At 40.6% G+C, this 22,829-nt stretch overlaps 1 protein-coding gene across 1 annotated transcript in view; it reads right to left on the minus strand.

Moving 5' to 3' along the window:
* Positions 1-22,829, minus strand: part of LRIG3 (leucine rich repeats and immunoglobulin like domains 3) — a 49,299-nt gene that overhangs the window by 16,954 nt on the left and 9,516 nt on the right. Inside the window, exons 4-6 of the mRNA XM_077757449.1 lie at positions 2,374-2,505; positions 1,435-1,578; positions 285-428 (exon numbers count right to left, since the gene is read on the minus strand). Of these exons, the coding sequence (XP_077613575.1) occupies positions 285-428; positions 1,435-1,578; positions 2,374-2,505 (420 nt within the window). The remainder of the gene's footprint in view (positions 1-284; positions 429-1,434; positions 1,579-2,373; positions 2,506-22,829) is intronic.

Raw genomic sequence — 22,829 nt, forward strand, 5'->3', positions numbered from 1 at the left:
AGGATCAAAAGTCCATTATCTGGTCTTTTCAAAGGAGACATATGATTACAACCTATTACATATTCCTATTGTTACAAGATGTTTAGCTTCTGTGATATAAAGACATCGGCCAAAAATGCCATGTGCTTCTAAATTCTCAGTCACATTACTTGAAACAAAACTGGGTATTATAAGATTGTAAATTGTGAGATTTTAACATAGGATTTCAAATAAAGCTACTGCATGTTCACTGAGCACTCCATGAACGTACTAACCTAAGCAGGAATTATATAAGCCACACTTACAAGATTTCCATGTTGCTCAGCCCCCAAAAAGCTCCATCCATAAGTTTTGTTACTCCATTTCTTTGCATTTTCAGAGACTTCAGAGAACCAAGCCCTTGGAATGTGAGCCCATCCACGTTTCTAATCTTGTTTCGGTTCAGTTCACTGCGTTGGATATAACAGTTAAACAGCTTATATGACAAATTCTGGAGTTAGTAATCAAATGCGACATTACTACAATATAGTTAAACCAGCCGGTATTAAAAATTACATAGAATGTTTTAAATTTCTAAACATTTTTAGTGAGAAGAATTCTGATTTATCAGCAGTGAGGACATTTCTTTCTGAAATGTGTGATGTATTTTTAGAATAATGACATACTGAAACTAGACTACACTTTAATTTCTAAATGGTCACCTACTCAGTATATTTGTTTCTAAAGTATCCAGAGTGAGGATACTGAATATAATGTTAAAACCTGAGGTTTATTTCAGGGGCAGGGCCGTCAAGCTTAGCCTGCTTACAAAAGCTGGTTACTCTCTTTGACGATTCTTTTTATGTTTAATGCCTTCTCTTTAAGGCAGTCGTTTTCAACCCTGGTTGCACACGAGTCACCTGGGGAGTTTTAAAAATTACCAAAGCCTGGATCTTACCCCCAGAGGTTCTATTATAATTGGTCTAGGGTGTGGCCTGGACACTGAGAGTTTTAAAAGTTCCCTGGTGTCTATAATGTGCAGTCAGGGTTGAAAACCACTATGTTGCAGGAGCCTGTTCACAGATCATTCCACCACTGTTAACGAGACAGTTCTCTGCAGCCACTTAAGCTATCAGAGCCTCCTGGAGCTGTCGGTATTATTCTCATAAACCACAGCTGTTGAGAGTCACCACGATGTCTTCAGTGCCACAATGACGCCTTTGTGTGGACACTGTTCGGTGACTACCCTGTGCATTCCTTCAGTAACAATCTAACGTGCCCGGTCAGGCAGGAGTTTGCACTAGGTGACTGCGAAGGCTCTTTGCATTTCCTAAGTTCTACCACTCCAGTTCTCAATGGGAAGACAGCTACATCCTTGCTTCTAAAGTCGCTGGGCCACGTTGTGGATTTTAGGCAACAGACACCAAGGGTTTAGAAGAGCGGCAGACACAATATCTAAGAGAACATTTTACTTACAGGTGTTGTAGTTGGGACAGTTTGAACATCTTGGGTGGGAGAGCCGAGATTCGGTTCCTGTTCAGCTTCAACACCAGGAGCGTGTTGGCCAAACTGTCAAAGTACCCAGGTTCCATTGAAGTGACCCGGTTGCTGTTGATATACCTGTTAAAGGTTTGAAGATGAGCTTCTCTTTCTGGTTCTTTGGAAAGTTAAAGCACAAACAGTCTCTGTATTATAATGTCCAGAGAACCTAACCATCATTTGTAACAACGGACACTTTAAAAATTAAGTATTCAGGTCCTTGTGGACCAACGCTGGCTAGGGTTCACACACTGCTCAGGAAAGAGAGACTGGAATATCTGAAGGTTATACAAATTTGTTAGAGACGCTTATCCAATTTTTAGAAAACTCATTTATTAATGAAACAAGGAGTGGTTTAATTTTTTCAAAGGAGCACTTTTAATTCCACATATTTTTTCTATCAAAGGATGTCTAAATTTTTTAGAGTTTATATTTTTTAAAATGTCTATTTCTATGTGTGTATGAGAGAGAGAGGGAGAGAGAGAGCAAGAGTGAGCATGCATATGCATGCACAAGTTGTGGGAAGGGCAGAGAGAGAGAGACAGAATCCAAAGGAGGCTCCAGGCTCCGAGCTATCAGCACAGAGCCTGATGCAGGGCTTGAACTCATGAGATCCTGAGCTGAGCCAAAGTCAGACAACCAACTGACTTAGCCACCCAGGTGCCCCAGATGTCTAATTTTTTGTAATCCAAAAGTACAACAAAATAAAAATTGTGGTTATTTGGGCAAATTACACATCAATAAAAACTTACATGGCTGATACATCAGGATTTAAAAAAAGGCAGATTTCATTATATCCTGAAGTGGATTTTTTGTTATTATTAAATGATATTTTCATCATAGGTGAATATTTTTGTTAAATAAGAACTGACTTACAGATATTTGAGTTGTAGAGGTGGAAGGGGAATTTTAAGCTCTGAAATATTATTGCTGCTCAGGTCCAAAGTTTCAAGGGATTGAAATTGTTTCAGATGTTCAGGTAATACTTCAACAATCCTGTTTCCAGCTCTGGAATTTAAGAATAACAAAGATGACAACGTTAACAGCACAACAATCTGAAAGGCCATTCCTAATTTGTTCTTCAGAATTATGAAAAACTGATTGTTCTACACTGTACTTTTAAAAGTTAAGCAGCAATTCTTAAGTCACTTCAATTTCACCTTAAACAGTAAATCATAATATTAGAATGTATGGAAAACATTATTATATAAATCTGAATGTGTTTAATAGCTGTGGCTACCTAGGTGCTATGCACTTAAACTGATTTTTCTTTATGTTATTTTGTTACCAGTCCTTCTTCCTTATCATTTTATTATATGGTATGTAAAATGACTAACACCAAGTTGGCATTCTACACACTAACACACACTGGTGTGTTAGTTCCCTCTTCTTGATTCCTAATCTATTTCTAATTCTTCTCCTGGAGAGTACCCACACTACAGGTACAAATAAACTTAAAATACTCATGACTGAGGTTGTTTTTTAAAGCCACGCTAGAGAGCTCTCTTTTTCTTTAAGAGACAGTAAGTTTCAATGTATTGCTATGTAGTCTTCAAAACCAGTGGATATGCCCCAGGGCTTTGAATATGATAAAAGTATTACATAAAAGCACAGCAGTCTAAAGAATTCCTAGAGAACTAGATTCATAAAGTTTGACATTAACAGTCTTTAACACCAGACCATGATGACCAATAGAGTAGGCACATGTAGCACTTTAAATTCAAATTGTTGAAATTCAGTTCCTTAATCACAGTAGCCACATTTCTCCTCAACAGCCACATGTGCTTGGTGGCTGTCAAATGGGTCAGTGCACATACAGAACATTTCATCACTGAAAGTTCCACTGGTGAGCCCTACACTAGACCACAAATGAAAAACAAAACAAAAAAAGAAGCCAAGTCAAATTTCTAAAAAGGTCATCAATAAAACAACTTTCAAGGGTGAAATACAGCATTAAACGACAACCTTGCTTAGAAAACAGGAATCAAAGTGATGTGCAAACCATCTCATTTGTCATATTAGATCAGGAGGCTTGGGCTTCTTAAACCATCATTTGGTGGTGGTGGGGGGGAACAACATGTCAAGGTAGGAAGCGTAGGAAGGCCAGAATGAAAACAGAGTCTACCTATAAAAGAAGCTCTCTTTACAATACAAGAACAGTGAAACCATCTGAAGGCTCTAGGCAGAACTCTGTAGGTGAATGTCACATGCTGCCATCTTTATACAGAGTCTACAGTTAAGCCTCATTTAATGAGAAAACCTAGGAAATATAGCTTATATGTGTATCTTTGAACCAATAACTTATTTCTATACTGCGTTCAGTTTATTAAGCTCTTTTGCATTATTATAACTCACAGGCCTCTCACAATCTCGGAAGGTCCCTGAGTTAGGAATACCCTGTATGTATTTTCACAAAATCCTTCACTGTGTTCTGACACTGCACTTTTACACTGCAGATTTTCTCTACCACACTGTGAGCTCGTCTAAAGTAGGGATAGGTCTCTACCCCTCTGTCTTGGATTGTATATGAAATCTAATAATGTGGAGAACATCTCACATGTCAAGCTGAGGCTAACTAAGCATTTTTTCATATATTATGCCATTTAATCATAATAGCATTTCTCTGGTATAGATATCTAGACAACTGTAAAATTAGGAAACTAGAGCTTTTAACCTAACAAAGCTATACTGGTCCCAAAGGAAGGCTTATTTCACAGAGTACAGTGTCAGATATATTCTGGCAATTAAATTCTTACATGGAGATGCACATCCAAAAAGGGCCACTACTTCTCACCCTTGCAGGTATGTTTAGCTTCTGGTTTCAAACTAATGTGGAAATCAACACTGGCTCATAGAGCCATCACCATACCAACACTAAGGATGCCCTGGAAACAGGGTCTCCCCAGTCTTGCCTGTACTGCAGGAAGATAAGCCAGGGGGTTTGCATGTATTTTTGCCATTCACCAGAGTAGAAGACTGACTTCCTGAATATGTGCCTATGTCAGGTGCTGAGTTCCCCGCAGGAAAGGACAATAAGAGGGGAAAACAGGTTGGATGCTTTCTGTTTAAACAACAAACAGAATTTTTCAAAATATTTTTAAAACCCGCCATCTGTTACTTTTAAGGACTGCAGGGATTCACATTTTGATCCAAGTCATCTGGGAATCTTAACTCTAAGTTTTGAAAGATCCTATAAAGGGAACAGGCATAGGTGATGTGTATCTTAAGAGCTGAATCTGTCTGAGATAACAGTATGGTTAAAAAAAAAAAAAAAGGATTAACAGTCCTATTTACAAGTAACAAATATCAAGCCCCGTAACTTAGACTCCCATAAAGTCTTAGAGACTTTGTTTAGAGTCAAGTCACCCATGACCTCTGATTTTGACCATTTCCCACATCTGGATTTGCCAGTGTTTAAACTCCTTGATCTAGTTGTGAGGTATAGGGTAATGCAAGCGAGACAATTAGTCAATTTCTAGTCCCGGAGATGGATTTAGTCCAAGAGAAAAGCCACAGGGCCTTAGGGTCAGGGTGTGTGGGTTAAATAAAACCACACTTTAGGGGACAAAAATGTTCTCTTAAACATATAACCCAAATGTTTGCATTACCAGGATGTCCTCCCACAAACAGGAGAGTAACCCTGAAATGCCCCTCTGTCTCCACCTCCCTCTCCTGTCCCTAGTCGATACTTCCCATCAAACTTTGCATCTGGATTTGGCCCCCAGGCTGTCTGACGCTGGTACAGCTACGCTTAACATTTAACAACACAAAACGCTCAGCCATAGATTTTTGCAATAAATGGAACAACCTGGTTTTTTGTGGGAAGAAGAGGGAGGCCTACAGGTGCCCATCACGTTGGTCAAATAAGGCTACAAGTTAGATAACAGGCCATACAATCTTTGGTTTATATGTTCGTTTGTTTATTAAGTAATTATGAACAAGGTATTAAAACTGCCAATTACTTGAGTGACGAATAAAATTTTCCTTGCAGTTAAAGTATGCTCTAGCCAAAGCCAGCAATTTCCTGAACTGCACACTTCCTAAATTGCAGTGTGAAAGTGCTCAGTTACAGACGGAGCATGCACAGTGCCCTCTTTGTCAGCCCTGCTTCCTCGCACAAACATCCCTCACAACTGCCAGGATAATAGTCCCTGTATCACAGAATTTTAACGCTGTTCTAATGGAACTGAATTAAATCCAAATACCAGTTTCATATTAGCACTCAGACTAACTGACAAATAACCATCTGATATGTACCAGTTTAAACAAAACAAACTTGCTTTATATCATGCAAAAGTTTTTAAAAAAGGAGACAGCTCCATTAAAAACTAGATTGAAAAACCTTTTTAATCACCTAAAACCCTCAAAATAAACCTAATTCTAATAGAGTTGGTCACAAGTAGCCGCTTCTAAAAGACAAAGATTCAATTCAACTCCAGCTTTAATTTTTCTCCAAACATGGATAAATGCCAAAATTGGTGAACACACTAAAAGCACTGCAGTGAATATTTTTGGCTGGATATGTGCAATGCTTTAATGAAAACAAAACAAAGCAGTGTGAATGCCTTTTTCCACGATTTGATGTGAAAATGGCATCTCTACATTGTTCAAAACTGACAATATGTACATTGTATAAGTACTGGAAGGCATCTCAACCTTGTGCAAAGCCACCTCAAAAGGACCCTGAACATTTTGGTCATCTGTGTCTGTTGACAGTACAAGGTGTTCCAAGGTCAAATCACTGCTGAGGTCAAGTATAATTAGTCCCTTGTGGACACACACAGGTTTGGGGGCTTGGGCTGTCAGAACACAGATGGTTTCTTGAGGCTTCCAAGAAGCCACAGGAAAAACAGGAGTCCCAGGTATTTTAGCCTTGGCTTCTCAGGCCCAACCATACTGGTTTCACTTTGTTGCTAATTTCCCCCTTCCAGCCCACCTTGCCTAATGCCTTTAGAATGCAGAGGCACATAGAGTTTACCATTTGCTTATGGGATATGGGCTCTGACAGTGCTCAAGATCTAACAAGTAACAAGATGGATATGGTCCCTGACTTCACAGAGCTTACATTCTGGTGGGGCAAAGAGGCAGATGAAACCAGTCACCAGAGTGGTAACTGCTGTGATAAGACTGTAGTGGGAGAAGAACGAGCAGCCTCCCAAAAGGGGCAGGAATGGTCAGCAGAGCCTCCCAGGGCAAGGAGACTGGGCTAGCGTTCCAAGCAGAAGCAAGTAGGAGTAAGGCAGGGCTTCCCTTTGAGGAAATGAAAAGAAGCAAGCCTTGATGGCTAGAGTAGAGAGTTCCTGGGTGAAGACTGGGGAGAAGCGAATCCAAGAGTGAGGTAGCTTGGAGAAGAGGAGTATAGGTCAAGTGGGACCCTGTAAACCATGGCAGGCTTTGGGCCTTGATCTCAATCAGCTGGGGGAGGAGGGCAGAGGACTTCAAACATGGGGTGACAATGTAAGATGTGCATTTTAGAAAGGCTGCTCTGGCAGTGGTAGGGAGAAATACCGGTGGGGGACAGGCAAGGCCAGGGGCAGGGGCACCAAGAGGTGCAGAGGATCAATGATGGTGTGGCGGGCTAACAATGACCTCCTGACCAGCGATCCACTTTGGGGGCAAAGCACCACTCTGCATCTGATTCCCTAGGCCACAGGCTGTGCTCTCCTCCTCCCCTGACATTCAGGCTCAGATTTCCAGCTCTGTAGCGTCTGGACACTGGAACCCAATCCGGCACCAACCTCCACTGCCATGCGCGTGTTGTGCTGTTGACATGGAAGGCCTTCTGAAGCATGGGGCACGGACTAGGATTGCACCTCGCTCAGGTGTGAGATGCTACTGACCAGAATAGCCCTGTACTAGCAGTTTAAGGTCTGTAATCACTGGGAAAATGCATAAATGTGTTATTCTCATCTATGAGAATGTCCAAATTGTCCCGATACTCTGAACACCTGCACTCAATGTAAACCAAACTATTAACAATAAAATATAATTCATGAAGCTAGTGACATGATCGCTTGGTATGATGATTTACCTTGTGACTCATTGCTATCTCCACAAAGACTCTCAAAAGAATTTCATGGACTCTTACTTAAGTGGATATAAATGGTGTCAGTTTATTTCTAGAGTCTGAAAGAAGAGTGGAATATTCTTTGTGAGGAACCAGAATATCAGGTGGTTTTTTTTTTCCCCCCACACTGGAATTCCTGAACCAATTAAACTGCAGCTTTTTTTTTTTTTAATATTTTTATTTATTTCTAGGAGAGACAGAGAGAGACAGCGTGAGCAGGGGAGGGTCAGAGAGAGAGGGAGTCACAGACTCTGAAACAGGCTCCAGGCTCTGAGCTGGCAGTCAGCACAGAGCCCGACGCAGGGCTCGAACCCACGAACCACGAGATCATGACCTAAGCGAAAGTCGGACGCTTAACCGACTAAGCCACCCAGGCGCCCCTAAACTGCAGCTTCTTGATGAATAAGAAATATCTGTCAATAGTTCCAACTATCTCCTACCTACTGCACAAGAGAACAGACAGCTTAAAGCCTCACAACTGTGAGGTGTAAAGACGTGCAATCTTGGCTCTTAGAGATGGTTATATGCATGTGGCATTCACCTTTTAGAGAAGGTGTATGCAGTGATGTTTACCCTGAACCGTAGTCTGTATGTTGCAATGCCCTCTCTTCTTAGAATGCGTTACTCTAACCACATCACTTATGCCCAATTCAGTGACGGCCACTAACAAATCCTGAATCTGTGGTCTTTCTATACATCCACAGGACAGTATTAACTGTATTGATGGGGACCAATACTGTTGGGGTTGGCCTGGCCCCAAGGAAATACTGCTTTCTATATACAATAACCTGCAAACAACCAGTTTAGCACCCATTTGTAAAAGAATTACAAGTTGTTAAAGAAAAGGTTACATTTTGAAACACATTAAAGGTCACTTACACTTCCAACAATAACCTTCTTTCCCCAACAAAATGCTTCCTTGAAAAGTACCTTAGCTAGAATAACTAACACCCCATAATATTAGGCTTCTTTCAACAGAGACTTGGCAAGCAAAGGACCTCTCCCAAGCAGATAAAAATAAACTGTCTCTGCTAATCTTTTTTCTAAAAAGATAATTAAGAAGTTTCATTACAAGAACACATGTTCAGACTGGTCCACTGGTACTGTGGCATCAAAGAATAAAGCCAATTGAGGAAACTTTTGCAAGGAGATTCTTGATTAAGAACTAATGATACTAAGCAGCAAATGAACCACTGAAAGGAGCAAAGAGTTCTTTCAGCTAAAAGCCAGGTCAACATAAAATATAATTGTCTTTCAGATCAACAACATGAATAAAGATGGCCATATTTTAATGGAAAGGTTCTGCAAAATTCAGGGCCTTCTTTATGTGCCAATTATAATACATGTTAAAAATGAAAAGAAGAAAGAGGGGTAAAAAACCCATTTTCACTACATATAAACTACATATAAAGCAACCTCTTTTGGTCCCCAAGTATGAATTCAATTTAAGAATCTTTTTTTTTTTTTTTTGAGTTTAGTGATTTATTTGGAGACAGAGATGGCACAGTAGGGGAGGGGCACAGAGAGAGGGAGAGACAGAATCCCAAGCAGGCTCCATGCTGTCAGCACAGAGCCCAATGGAGCGCTCGAGCTCACAAACCATGAGATCATCACCTAGCTGAAACCAAGAGACAGACGCTTAATCAAGACTGAGCCACCTGGGGGCCCGGTGTGTGAATTCAATTTAGCTCTTTATGTAAAAGAAATTTCAGGGTGAACCCCCTAATGTTAAATGCCAAAGACACTGAACAATTATCTGAATCTGTAACAATTATGTACAAAAAATTAATTTATAAAATTTAAAATTTTATAAAGAGAGGCTCTCCATAAAAGTGTTTCATATGCCAGACCACTGTTACCATTCAGCTTTGAGTTTGAGCTTCCCTTTAACTTGGGATTTATTGTGAGTAGAGAGACTAATTCATCTTTGGTTCCCCAGAACTCAGGATTAGATGAACGGATTTGAAACCTAAAGTGACCAGTGTTTCATCTAGAAATTCTAGAACATTGGGAACATGGGAAGGATTTAGCTGAACTATGGTTCAAAACGCATATATATATCAGAAAATGGTATGACCATTACACCTACCAGCCAAAAGAAAGCAAAACTGTCATTCCATACACCAACCAACCAGTTAAAAGTAGGATCTCCTTGAGGCAGCAACTAAAATCACAGTTCCCTAGCAAGGAGATTCTGATTCTCTTCCTGGTTGTTTTGATTTACTCCACTCCATGGATCTTGAGTTTCTCACCTGTTAACCAGGAGGACACTGAATGGAATGATCTCATCCACGTCTATGGAGCTATGATACTGGATTTGGGTGATAAGCCCTGCAGAAGACCGGATTTGCCACAAAGGCTTCACAGAACCATTATTGGAAAACAAAGCCTCTTACAGAATCTGACCTAATTTTGGGGGGGATTTCACCTCCTTCCTCTGTGGGGGAGTCCCAAGGCCTGGCTGCCCACTCTTCATGCTTGGTTCACATGCTCATTTTCCTGGGGCATATCCTCTACCAGCTTTCCAGGGAACCATGCACAGAGGTGCTTCCCTCTGCCCCCATGTTTGGAGATGGCTTTACAGGATTGACAGTTAGGTGTAGGCAGAATTTAGAAGTCAATCTCCCTTGGGATTTTGAAGACATTGTTTTACTCTATATCCACAGCACACATGGAAGCACTCACTGAGGAGCTAGAGGCCATTCTGATTCTCCATCAGGGGCTTCTCCATCAGGGTTTCTCAGACTTTGGCAGACATCAGAACTGGGGGCATGGCTTCTCTTCCAGCAGGTCTAGGTGGGACCTGAGACTCAGCATTTCTGCCAAGTTCCCCAGTGACGCCACTGTCAACCCTTTCAGGTGAGCTGTACAGGTGTTCTTCCCCTCCTCTCAGAGCTTCTTTCCTCCTGGCATACTGAAACTGCATGGTAATGTCCCTAGCATAGGTCTTTTTTCATTTTTTTTTTTTAAATTTTTAATGTTTTATTTATTTCTAGGAGAGAGAGAGAGAGAGAGAGAGACATCGTGAGCAGGGGAGGGTCAGAGAGAGAGGGAGTCACAGACTGAAACAGGCTCCAGGCTCCGAGCTGGCAGTCAGCACAGAGCCCGATGCGGGGCTCGAACCCACGAACCGTGAGATCATGAAGTAAGCAAAAGTCGGACGCTCAACTGACTAAGCCACCCAGGCGCCCCGCGTAGGTCTTTTTTCAACTGCTGGCACTCAGTAGGGCCTTTCAACCTAGTAATGTGTGTTTCTCAGTTCTGGGACATTCTTTTGTATCTCTGATAATTTCCTCCCTTCTGATGTCTCTGTGGAATTCTGATTAGACAGTTTTTAGATTTCAGTCTGATACTCCTGTTTTCTCATTTTTTTCTTCTCCCATTTTCCATCCCTTTGTCTTTTGGCTTTGCTTTTTGAAAGAGTTTTCAGCTTTCTTCCAACACTTGTGTTGCCTTTTTAAGTGTCTGTTACATTTTTAATTTCTAAGAGCTACTCCTTATTGTCTCAATATTCCTTATTGTTATTAACTAATTATTTACCATTCTTTCCTTGTTTTGTGGATATAATATCTTTCTTTCCATGCATATTAGGTGGGTTTCTTTTCCTTCCACTGTCTTTGGCTCTCTTTTCTCATTTATTTCAGTCAGACACTGATATTATTAGAATCTTCTACAAAAGTCTGGCAATCACTGGGCTATCCATTTATATTTAACAAAAAAACACTCAAGAGCATACGGAGGGTGGGGCGCCTGAGTGGCTCAGTTGGTTAAGTGACAGATTCCTGATTTCAGTTCAAGTCATGATCTCATGATTCGTGAGACTGAGCCCCACACCAGGCCACATGCTGACAGTGTGCAGAGCCTGCTTCTGATTCTCTCTCTCCCTCAAAATAAATAAAATTAAAAAAAAAAAAGTTGAGGGCTGTGGGTGGAACAGACGTGTTGCCTGCTGATTCCCAACCACAGGTGGCAGGCAGAGTGGCAACCTATTTCATGATGGGGCCCCACATGTCCTACTGCTCCGATCCTCCAATCTCCGGTTTGGTGGGTCTAAGCATGACTGTTCGCCTCTGGGAGAGCTAACAGGTAAATATGCTGAGGTGAGGGAGTGTCATCCTCAGTGTTCAGATTAGTTTAATTTCCCTGATGCTGCTCTCAATCCTCACCCCTTCTTTGTCCAGTTGGGCTTGTGTCCCAAATTCTAGAGACTCACTGTTTCAGCTCTCCAGAGGGTGTCTCTCTCAGTCTTCTGCTCGTGTCAGTTACTGGGCTTTGAGTTTGGAGAAGGAATCTGGAGGTCTCACTCCTTCTTATAAAAGAGTTTTAACCTACCTTTCCCCCATTTTCAGTCCTACTCTGCACCCTAACCTTTATAGGCTTTGAATGCTTTGAATTTCTGAACTCAGAATGGTTCTGCAGAAAAACAACAACAATAACAACAAAACTTGTTTATTTTCTCTCTTTTAAGTCAGTCACAACTTGTCCACTTGCGTGCAAAAATTTTATGACATCTCTCATGTGGAATGCCTCCTTTCCAGTTTTATCTTTGTTCCTGACTGTATGCATTTTGTTTTTAGACCTTTACTTCCCTTTTAAGGGAGTTTTAAGCAGGAGCAGGGTGAAATGAATGTATTCAGTCCACCATGCTTAATAGGAAGTCTTCAACAGAACTCTAATCAATGAAGAAAAATGGTTTTTCTCTAAAAAACAAAATAAACCGCAAACCCTTCCCTCAAAAAAACTACTGTAATTTTTTGCTGGAAAAAAGTCATCCAACTTAGATTTGTATATTTTAGTGAAAAATTAGCCCATATAAAGGATTTTCACTTATGATGATGTTACAAAGCAGAAAACATGACCTCATTATTTTGAACTTCAAATTAATAAGCTGTTTTCATACAGAATTAATTTTCTGTATTCATTCAGAAAATTAATTCTGTATGAAAACACCAGGCTAAATTAATGTTATTGTATTTACTGATATGGTTCACAGACGAATGGACTAAGATCACAGACACCAAATGTCTTGATTTAACCGAGTATTTAAACTGACTCTTGATCTTGGGGTCATGAGTTTGAGCCCCCTGTTCAGTCTAGAGTTTAGTTAAATAAATAATTTAAAAACAAATTGTTCTTGTGAATAAGATATAGAAAATGTGGTGACGATGATCATACAGGCAATTGAGCTCACGTCCCTTAACTTTTATTCACACACTGACATGAACCTTTAAAGGAAGCTGCTAGATACAGCTAGATACAAAATCAATGTACTTACCCAGAGGAGGTTTCTATACACTAATAATGAAGGAGCATAAAGAGAAATTCAGAGAACAATCCTATTTACAAATGCACCAAAAATAATAAAATAAAATACTTAGGAATGAACTTAACCAAAGAGGTGAAAGAGCTATACTACAACACTGATGAAAGCAACTGAAGACAATCCAAAGAAATGTAAAAACATTAGAAGCTTATGGAATGGAAAACAAATATTAAGATATCTATACTACTGAAAGCAATCAACAGGTTTAATACAATCCCTATCAAAACACCAACAGCATGTTTCACAGAACTAGAATAAACAATCCTAAAATTTGTACGGAACCCTAAATAGCCAAAGCAATCTTAAAAAAGAAAAAAAAAAAACCCAGAGGTATCAAAATCCCAGAATTCAAAATACACTACAAAGCTATAGTAATCAAAACAGTATAGTACTGACCCCCCAAAACACACATAGATCAAAGAAAAGAAAGTTCAGAAATAAAATCCCAATTATACTGTCAGCTAATCTTTAACAAGTATATGCGATGGGGAAAAGAGGGCCTTTTCAACAAAAGGTGTTGGGAAAACTGGACAGCAACATGCAAAACAATGAAATTGGACCACTTTCTTACACCATAGAAAAAATAAACTCAAAATGTATAAAAAACCTAAATGTGAAGTCTGAAACCATAAAAATCTTAGAAGAGAGCACAGGAAGTTATTTCTAGGACACTGGCTGTAGCAACATCTTCTAGATATGCCTTCTGAGGCAAGGGAGCAATAGCAAAAATAACCTTATTGGATCTACATCAAAATAAAAACCTACATAGGGAAGGAAACTATCAACAAAACTAAAAGACAACCTACCAAATGGGAAAAGATATTTGCAAATGGCATATCCTACAAAGGGTTAGTATCTAAAATACATTAACAATTTCCACAGTTCAACACCTAAAACATAAATAATCCAATTAAAAATGGGCAGAAGGCATGAACAGACATTTCCTAAAGAAGACATCCAGATAACTGGATAACTGATAACTCATTATCAGGGAACTGCAAATCAAAACCACAAGGAGATACCACCTCACACCTGGCTGAAAGCAAAAACACAAGAAACACCAAGTGTTGGCAAGGATGTGGAGAAAAAGAAACCCTCTTATCCTGTTGGTGGGAGTGCAAACTGGTGCAGCTACTCTGGAAAACTGTATGGAGGCTCTTAAAAAGTTAAAAGTAGAACTACCTTAAATGCAGTAATTAATTGTGCTACTGGATGTTTACCAAAGAATATAAAACACCCCAATGTTTACTGCAGTAGTATTTACAATAGCCAAATTATGGAAGCAGCTCAGTGTCCAGTGATAGATGAATGGATAAAGAAGAGGTGACACAACATACACACAATGGAATATTACTCAGCTATAAAAAAGAATCACATTTTGCCATTTGCAACAATGTGGATAGAGCTAGAGAGTGTAATGCTAAGCGATATAAGCCAATCAGAGAAAGAAAAATACCACATGATTTCACTCGTATATAGTATTTAAGAAGGAAAACAAATGAGAGGGGAAAAAAAAAGACAAACCAAAAACACAGATTCTTAACTATAGAGTACAAATTGAGTCACCAGAGCAGAGGTGGGTGGGGGGATGGGTGAAATAGGTTATGGGAATTAAGAGTACACTTATCTTGATGAACACTGAGGAATATATGGAACTGCTGAATCACTGTATTATACACATAAAGCTAATAAAAACACTATGTTAACTACAATGGAAATAAAATTAGTAAAATGAAAAAGGAATCTGCTAGTCACTGCAATTGGGTCGTCTGGGGCCCGTGTGCTGTCAACATTCGTATGAACATGGACAGAGGTGGGAATGATCAAATGTAAATGTCATAGAATTAAACGTATACCTCATCTATTAGATGAATCATGATCCCACAACTCTCAATGCACTAAAATGATGGTCTAGAAACAATTAGGGAAATTAAGTTAGGATAAGTGTTTTTGAATGTTTAATTAATCATTTTATTTATTTATTTTTTAAATTTTTTAATGTTTTTACTTATTTCTGAGAGAGAGAGCGCATGAGCAGGGGAGGGTCAGAGAGAGAGGGAGGTACAGAATCTGAAACAGGCTCCAGGCTCTGAGCTAGCTGTCAGAGCCCGACACGGGGCTCGAACCCACGAACTGTGAGATCACGACCTGAGCCGAAGTCGGACGCTCAACCGACTGAGCCACCCAGGCACCCCTAATTAATCATTTTAAAAAGGTCTATGTGAAAGCAATTCTCATGAAAATGACAAGATACCTGGGGAGCTTGGCTGACCACAACTCAATATGAGCCAATAATACTACATAGTCCTTAAAAAGCTAGCACAATTTAAGCTTCATTAATGTCCAGTAATCTGGTCAACAGACATGGTCCCACCATATGTTATGCTGGCCTTACCTCAAATATCCTGTCTGGGCACATTTTACATTGTCATGGTTGATGATGTGTGTATAGGAGAACTTTAAGCATCTAGACCTGCACTGTCCAGGACAACAGCCACTGGACATGTGCAGCTATTTAAATTTAAATTAAGTAAAATTAAAAATGGAACTCTTCAGTACACTAGCCACATTTCAAGTGTTCAATATGTACGTGTCTAGTAGCTACCACAGTGCACACCACAGATATAGAAAATTTCCATCACTGCAGAAAGTGCCAGTGAATAGCACTATCTAGAGTCCATATCATATAGGAAAGGGTAACTGGAATTTGAGCTAGTAAAAGAGAAGGCTTTAAGAAAATCTTATATTTTAAGATTGTAGGTATTACTATGCAGAAAATAGAACAAAGCTGTTTTCCCTAACACAGAGAACTAAGACAATAGGTAAAGGGAAGGGAAGAGATCAGCTTAACAAATAAAACCTCCTAGTAACTACAACTATTCACAATGGAATGGCCTATTACCAAGAAGGAAGACTTTGTCCCTGGAAGTGCTCAAAGGGAGGCTGGATAACCTCTTTTTCCAGAGATTTCTCCATAGAGAAAATTGTTTTCCCATTCTAAGTTACTAGGATTGCAGCAGATACTCAAAACCAAGAAAAAATGGGTTGTGACCAGTTATACAAGCTACCAAACCATTTTAAATTCCCCTCATCCTTTAGTGGATACTTAAATGGGGATGATGGTGAGGAAGTGAAAGCAAAAAAGGCAGGAGGAGGAGGAGAGAAAAGAGGGATTTGTACAATTGCCTACTTTCCTGGTTTTGCAAACATCTATTCATCTTTAAAGGGTGATGCCTCTATTCCTCGGCTGGTACCTTGTGCAGGGTTACATGGCAATGAGTGACTAACTTCAAAAAGCATCTTATTTTTTTTTTTCCTAAAAAAAAATGTTCGTTTTGATTCTATTCCAATGTTTGTTTTAGAGTAAAAACATTTAAAATCACTCATGCACAGTAAAACTGTCAGTCCAGGAATGTACACCATGTTTACCCTGTGTTGTAGGGTACCTGCAGCATGAACGTTAAGTTACCTCAATATTTCATTTTGCCTTCAACCTCATTTGAGAGACTGCTCTATGTACTGCCTAAAGCTTCACAGGGAGGAAGGGAGACTCTCAGGCAGGTGATTTTATATTTATAATTGCTCTCCTTTCATGTTTTGAATTTAGTACTTATGCAACTTTCAGGCAAGGAAAGAAGCTGTGGTACTGGTTAGAGCCCTGTTTCATTGTTTTGGTCTCTCTACCTAACTAGAGCCTTGAGCTTCTCATCTATGGAAGATGGCAGCGATATTAAAATGAGGACGAGGAGGAGGAAAAGTAAGTAGGCCAGGTGAGAGACATGTTCACTCTTGCCATCCCGTCATGAAAAGCAACCGGCTGTGACTTTACTGTCTCATCTCTTGGCAGCACAAGCTTCACTGAGCACAGAAACGTCTCTGGCAGAAGTTGCACTTGATACTTCAAAGCAGCAGTCAAAATGGATAGCATAAAGTTGGGGGAAGATGAGAAAATGCCGCAGGTTCAGGTAAACACTGGTAATACAGGAGTTTTTGTGGCAAGCTATGCTGGAGGGCCTAGTTCAAGAGAGTGGGGAGTCACTTCTACAGGCTCCGAGAACCACTGAAGAAAGTTGTCCGCTGGGTCACAATGTCAAATCTAAGACTGCTGCTACCTTTTAGTAATAAAAATGACTTTCAGTGTGTATGGAGAGACATGAACAGAAAGGTTAACTGAACAGTGTCTTGTACCATTAACTGTATACAATATTAATTAGGACTGGACTATCCATTCAGTCATTCATTCAACAACCACGCACTGTCTACCAGTGGCCAGGCACTCACGCTAGGGCTACAACTGGGATGAAAACATACATGCTCTCAGCTTTTATGAAGTTTCATTCTGGTGGGGAACATGGACATTAAAAAATCACAAGTACACAACTGACAAATGTAACTGCAGGTATGATAGCATCATAGACATTGTAAATAAAGGTGACAGGAAAATGTGTCAGGTGACACCTAAGTCAGAGTTAGAGAAAGGGTGAGTATTATAGGCAGAGAGGAAAGTATGCAAAGGGAAGTGATGCAGAGCAAGCTGGCACACTCCTAGAAGTGAAAGCTGAGTCTGGAGAGGGCTCAGTGGGAGAAGATCCGATCAGGCAAGAGCACTGTATGTCTTGTGAAGGACTCTGCTCCTGACCTAAGAGGAGTGGGGGATTCCTGAAGGGTTTAAAGAGCCATGGCATGATCACAAATGTATGTTTTGAATCTAAACTGAGAATTCAAACACCTAGGAAACTTGTATTGTGGGGACTGGTTTATGATTCATTATAAAGATAAACGAAGAGTATAACAAATACATCTCTGTGTATAGTAAACTATTCGATGGAACTAACATATAAACCCCAGGGATACAGGAGTGCTGATGCATAGGGGCACGTGTACCCCAATGTTCATAGCAGCACTCTCAACAATAGCCAAAACATGCAAAGAACCTAAGTGTCCACCAACTGATGAATGGATCAAGAAGATGTGGTAAATTTATAAAATGGAATACTACATGGCAATGAGAAAGAATGAAATGTGGCCAATTGTAGCAACATGGATGGAACTAGAGGGTGTTATGCTGAGCGAAATAAGTCAGGCAGAGAAGGACAGATACCATATGTTTGCACATATAGGTGGATTAGAAGGAAGTTAACAGAGGACGAAGCGGGAGAAGAAAGGGAAAAATAGTTGGGGAGAGGGAGAAGGCAAACCATGAGACTCTTTAATACTGAGAACAAACTGAGGGCTGATGGGAGTGGGGGAGAGGGGAAGGGAGGTGATGGGCATGGGGAAGGGCACTTGTTGGGATGAGCACTAGGTGTTATATGGAAACCAACTTGACAATAAACTACATAAAAAAGAAATCACATATAAGCATTTAAAAATCCAATAAAAGAATACAACTTATCATATTAAGATGTTTATGTGTTTACTTTGTAAGACTTGAGCTTTATGAGCTTATTCTATTCAACACTATAACGTCTGGCTTATTTATACTGGTTAAGGCTGCAGCCCTCTGAAGTCATGTCCTTTAAATATGAAGACACTAGTCCATTCATCCATATCACTAGAGCAGGCATTTAGGGATGAGTTTTTCAGTTAAGGTTATCAAATTCTATGGGCTCATCTATACTCACAAATGCATAAAGATGAGATATAGTTTATGTCCACTTAATCAGAACAAAGCTCCCAGATTCCCCAGAAACTTAAAATTCTAATTTTAGCTAAAGCTTCTCCCCATTTCTCTAATTAACATGACACACTGGTAACCTCCTTTCAAATGCTGACTTATGAAGGTTTGGTTTAAAAACAAACAACTATTTGAGCTTTACCACATAGTTACACAATTACTTAGTTACATCATCACTTGATGTTACATCATCATATGTGAAAACTGTATGTAATGCTTGCCTTCCCTTTATGCAGCTTTATCTCTGAGCTATAAACCAGTCAAATATCAACATGCTTTAAAATCACAAATTGAGTTTGAGGAATTACTTAAATCAACTCTGTGCCATACAACCAAGTAACAATCTCTTGAATCATCATCTCCCAAGATGATTTTCCTATCAGTCTGATTTTTGAAATGTAACAAAAAATGCATGCTTATGATGAAATTCCCACTAAGATGCTGACTTCAATACATATATATCAGAATACTGCAGACCTGATTTTTAAAATTTTGAAAGGGGGGTAAGGGCAGAAAGAGTGAGAGACACAGACGCAGGTTCCTGTCTCTGAGCTGTCAGCAGAAAGCTCAATGCGGGGTTTGAACTCACCAACTGCAAGATCATGACCTGAGCCGAGGTCAGACGCTTAACCAACTGAGCCATCCAGGCGCCCCTGTAGATCTGATTTCTAATCACTAGTTCAACTCCACCCTTTTGATCATACAGAAGTCAATGCTTATATGATGCCCATCCTGTGGTCAATTTCCTTGTGTGGGAAAGAGAGATGTGGCCCTAACATACGGCAAGGGCCAGAGCACAGGATAGTTCTAAGGATGGATGGATAGCAGGTAACTGGGAAGTCATATCTGTTAATGATCAAAAACACATTATTTATTTGTCTTCATGGCATTTGATTCTGAAAATGAACATGGTTTATGATGACATAAATGACATCTTGAAAAAAAGGAAAAGATTCTGTGCTTCAATGAAATGTAGTCATTTCATTCCCCTGCTTAACAAAAATGTCATTTCTTCCTCCAAACCTGTAAAACACCTAAGTGCACCACTATCAACTTACCCGCATCTCCTTTCCTTCTCTGGACCTCACTCACCCTCACAGTCCACACACACTGAAACTACAGTCATCTTCCGCTCCGGGTGAGCCCAGGCATCCCTCCAGCATCCAGGGCATCACCCTACCTGCAGCATGCCTTTATTGTCTGGCTTCCTCTATTATTCCTTATTCAAAGCCCCTTGATGGCAGAGGTCAAGTCCTATTTTTCTTTGTTCCCTAGCACTGAGCACATAGTAGGTGGTGTTGCTGGGCACCCTGAACAGCTCAAAATCCACCTACAGATACACAAGCCCTCAGGCTAGAAATGCTGTTCAGTTAGTAATTATAATTGAGTGTTCACCAATTCTTTCAACTACTTGAGGAGAGCAAACGCTTTCCAAATAAACCACTCCAAACGCAAAGTTCTTTCTCCCTCCCTCATCCACGTGGCTGGGGTGTTTCTCAATCCCCCCTTCTTCCTTGACCCTCTGGCTCAAGAATGCAGTCTGGCCTTGCTGCTCTCACCTTTCAGAGCCATCTCCTTCTCTTGCTCACTGTGCCATGGGATCCTGCTTCAGAACCACATGAGCTAGAGGGGCAGATATCTCACACAGGCTCTATAGATAAAGAAGAGGTAACGAAGTCGGCCTGAGGTCAGACACGTCACTGGTGTGAGACAAGACAACAACGCGTGTGCCCCAGTCCCAGTTCAGGTCTCTCCATGGTTGTACAAGGGCCCACCGTCTCTCTCCTGACTCAGATATTTAACGAGCACCTCCTGCGTGCCAGATTCTGGACTGGGCTGCCGAGGGACTGACTGCTCAGGAAGACAGGAGTCCTACCCTGGAATGACCCATGTGACAAATGCTATTGGAGACTTTGGGGGAGTTTCAAAACTGAAGGGAAAAAGCCACCACTCATCTCAGAATTCCACAATATCACACAGGCCACACAAGCTGCCAGCATCTCTGGCTGCCCAGGACTGTTCCCTGTAGCAGATAAATCACGTTAGACCTCGGGAAAGGGCGTAAGCCCCATACTTCCCCACATCCCAGAGTGCCCACCGTATAATAGGGGAGCATGTGAGGCGAGGGGCTCAGGTCACACCACGTCAGGCTCTAATACTAGTGCACAAGGGGAAAACATCTATCAACTACACACCCTCAAAGATCCCTTTAAAACAGCAGCCATGTGTTCCTATGCAGGCATATTCTCCCTCCCTGAGTCCTATAGGGCCAGTTTTGCCTTAAGTGTTGGAACAGATTGATTTTGTTTTGTTACTCTTGTTTCTTATTTAGAATTTTCAGTCTAGGACCTGATGAAGTAGTTCACATGTATGCTGGGCATAAAACCTGAACACCAAAATGGGCTGAGATATTCAAACTGAGAAAGGCACATGATGAAAGGGGGCTTTTATTTCCTACACACTTGCATCTCAAACACACCGCAGGGCTTGCGCTCACTGGCAAGAGTGGGAAGCTGAATCCTTTCACTACTTAAATAACTTCTCCTCTTTTACTTACTACTATTGCTGTTATAATTTATTATTATTATTTACCAAGCACGCATAGTTGAACACACATTAAGTAAAACATAGGTATGCTCGGTCTCCACTGTAAATTTTTAGCCACTGGTATAGACTAACTTAATAGGAAATCTGCCTGAATAATGCTAAGTGCATGTAGCTTTCCATAAATACTCCTTAATTTTTATAACTAATTGAGCACCAACTACATGCTATTCACCTGCATTAAGTTCTGGGGAAACCAAGAGCAGGCCTGCAGGCTCTAAAGTATGCTATGGGAGAAAAATACAAACAAAATCATTTCATTATCATGTAGGAGTTGGACATAAAAGGTGGGATGGGCCTGCACAGAGTAGGGAAGGCTTAAGGAGAGGGCCCTTCCCTCACCTTCATGACATGATTCAAGTGTCACCTTCCCAACAAGTCCCTCCCTGCATTTCCATTAAAACTGTAAACCCCCTTTGGATGCCTGGGTGGCTTAGTTGGTTGATCTTTCAACTTTGGCTCAGGTTATGATCTCAGCTTCCTTGAGTCTGAGCACCCTGTCGGGCCCTGTGCTGACAGCTCAGAGCCTGGAGGCTGCTTCAGGTTCTGTGTCTCCCTCTCTCTCTGCCCCTCCTCTGCTTGCATGTGCGCTCTCTCACAAAAATAACAAACATTAAAAAAAATAGTTTAAAAAAACCCAAAAAACAAAAAAACCTGTAAACACCCTCTTCTAGTACATATCCATTACCTCTTGTCTTTTTTCTTCCTAGCCCTCACCACTTTCTGACCACATCTTTTATTTTACTTCTTGTCTTTTTTCTTCCACGAGAAGGTCAGCTCTGTGAGGTCAGGAACGTTGTCTGTTTGTTCACTGATGGATCTCAACCTGAGATAGTATCTAACACATAGTCGAATTTAGTAAATACTCAGAAGCCTTCCCCCAACACATTAAAGGGCACCTGCCGGGGCTCTTCTTTGTCTTCACTTTTTCTTGACAGCATTTATCGAGAAACTGAAGTAATCTTTAAAAAAAAAATTGTTACTGTTTTCTCACTCCTCACTAGAATGAAAACTTCACAGCAGTGAGTTGTCTGCTTTGTTCAGTGCTGTGTCCCCAGCACTTAAAACAGAGCCTGGCACTGCCTGGAATATTCCATGAATTTTACTTGAGTGTATGATCATCATCATCATGATCACGGCTCATATTTACTGAGCGCTCAGCATATGCCAGATGGTTTTATCTGTATTCTCTTTCCAAATCCTCACAACAACTCTAGGAGGTGGGCACTGTTATGATTCTCATTTTGTAGATGAGGAAACATAGACAGAAACTTGTCCAATATCTCAAAACTACCAAAGGGAAGAGCCGGCAAAGAATTCCAAGCTAAGCTTTGCTTTAATCACTGTTCTGCTGCTGTGACACCGTACTGGTGTAACTTTTGGGCTACTATAGTGGTTCCCCTGTCATCTGTCCCCTCTACACCACCCTCCGGCCACCACCAGGACATCCTCCACACTAAAGACAAAATGAAACTTTCAGATAGCAAAACTCATCACTTCATTGTGCCTTAAATCTCTTCATGGGATATCCATTGGTAGAGCACACATTTTGGGGACCCACCAGCAATGTTTATAATAACCACCCCGAAAGGATGACATTATCATTTCTAGAAAAATTACAGGCTATGAGGAACCTATGATGGGCTTAGGAGAACTGCTCT

The sequence above is a fragment of the Crocuta crocuta genome, unplaced genomic scaffold (genome assembly GCF_008692635.1).
Source record: "Crocuta crocuta isolate KB4526 unplaced genomic scaffold, BGI_CrCroc_1.0 scaffold549, whole genome shotgun sequence".
NCBI lineage: Eukaryota > Metazoa > Chordata > Mammalia > Carnivora > Hyaenidae > Crocuta > Crocuta crocuta.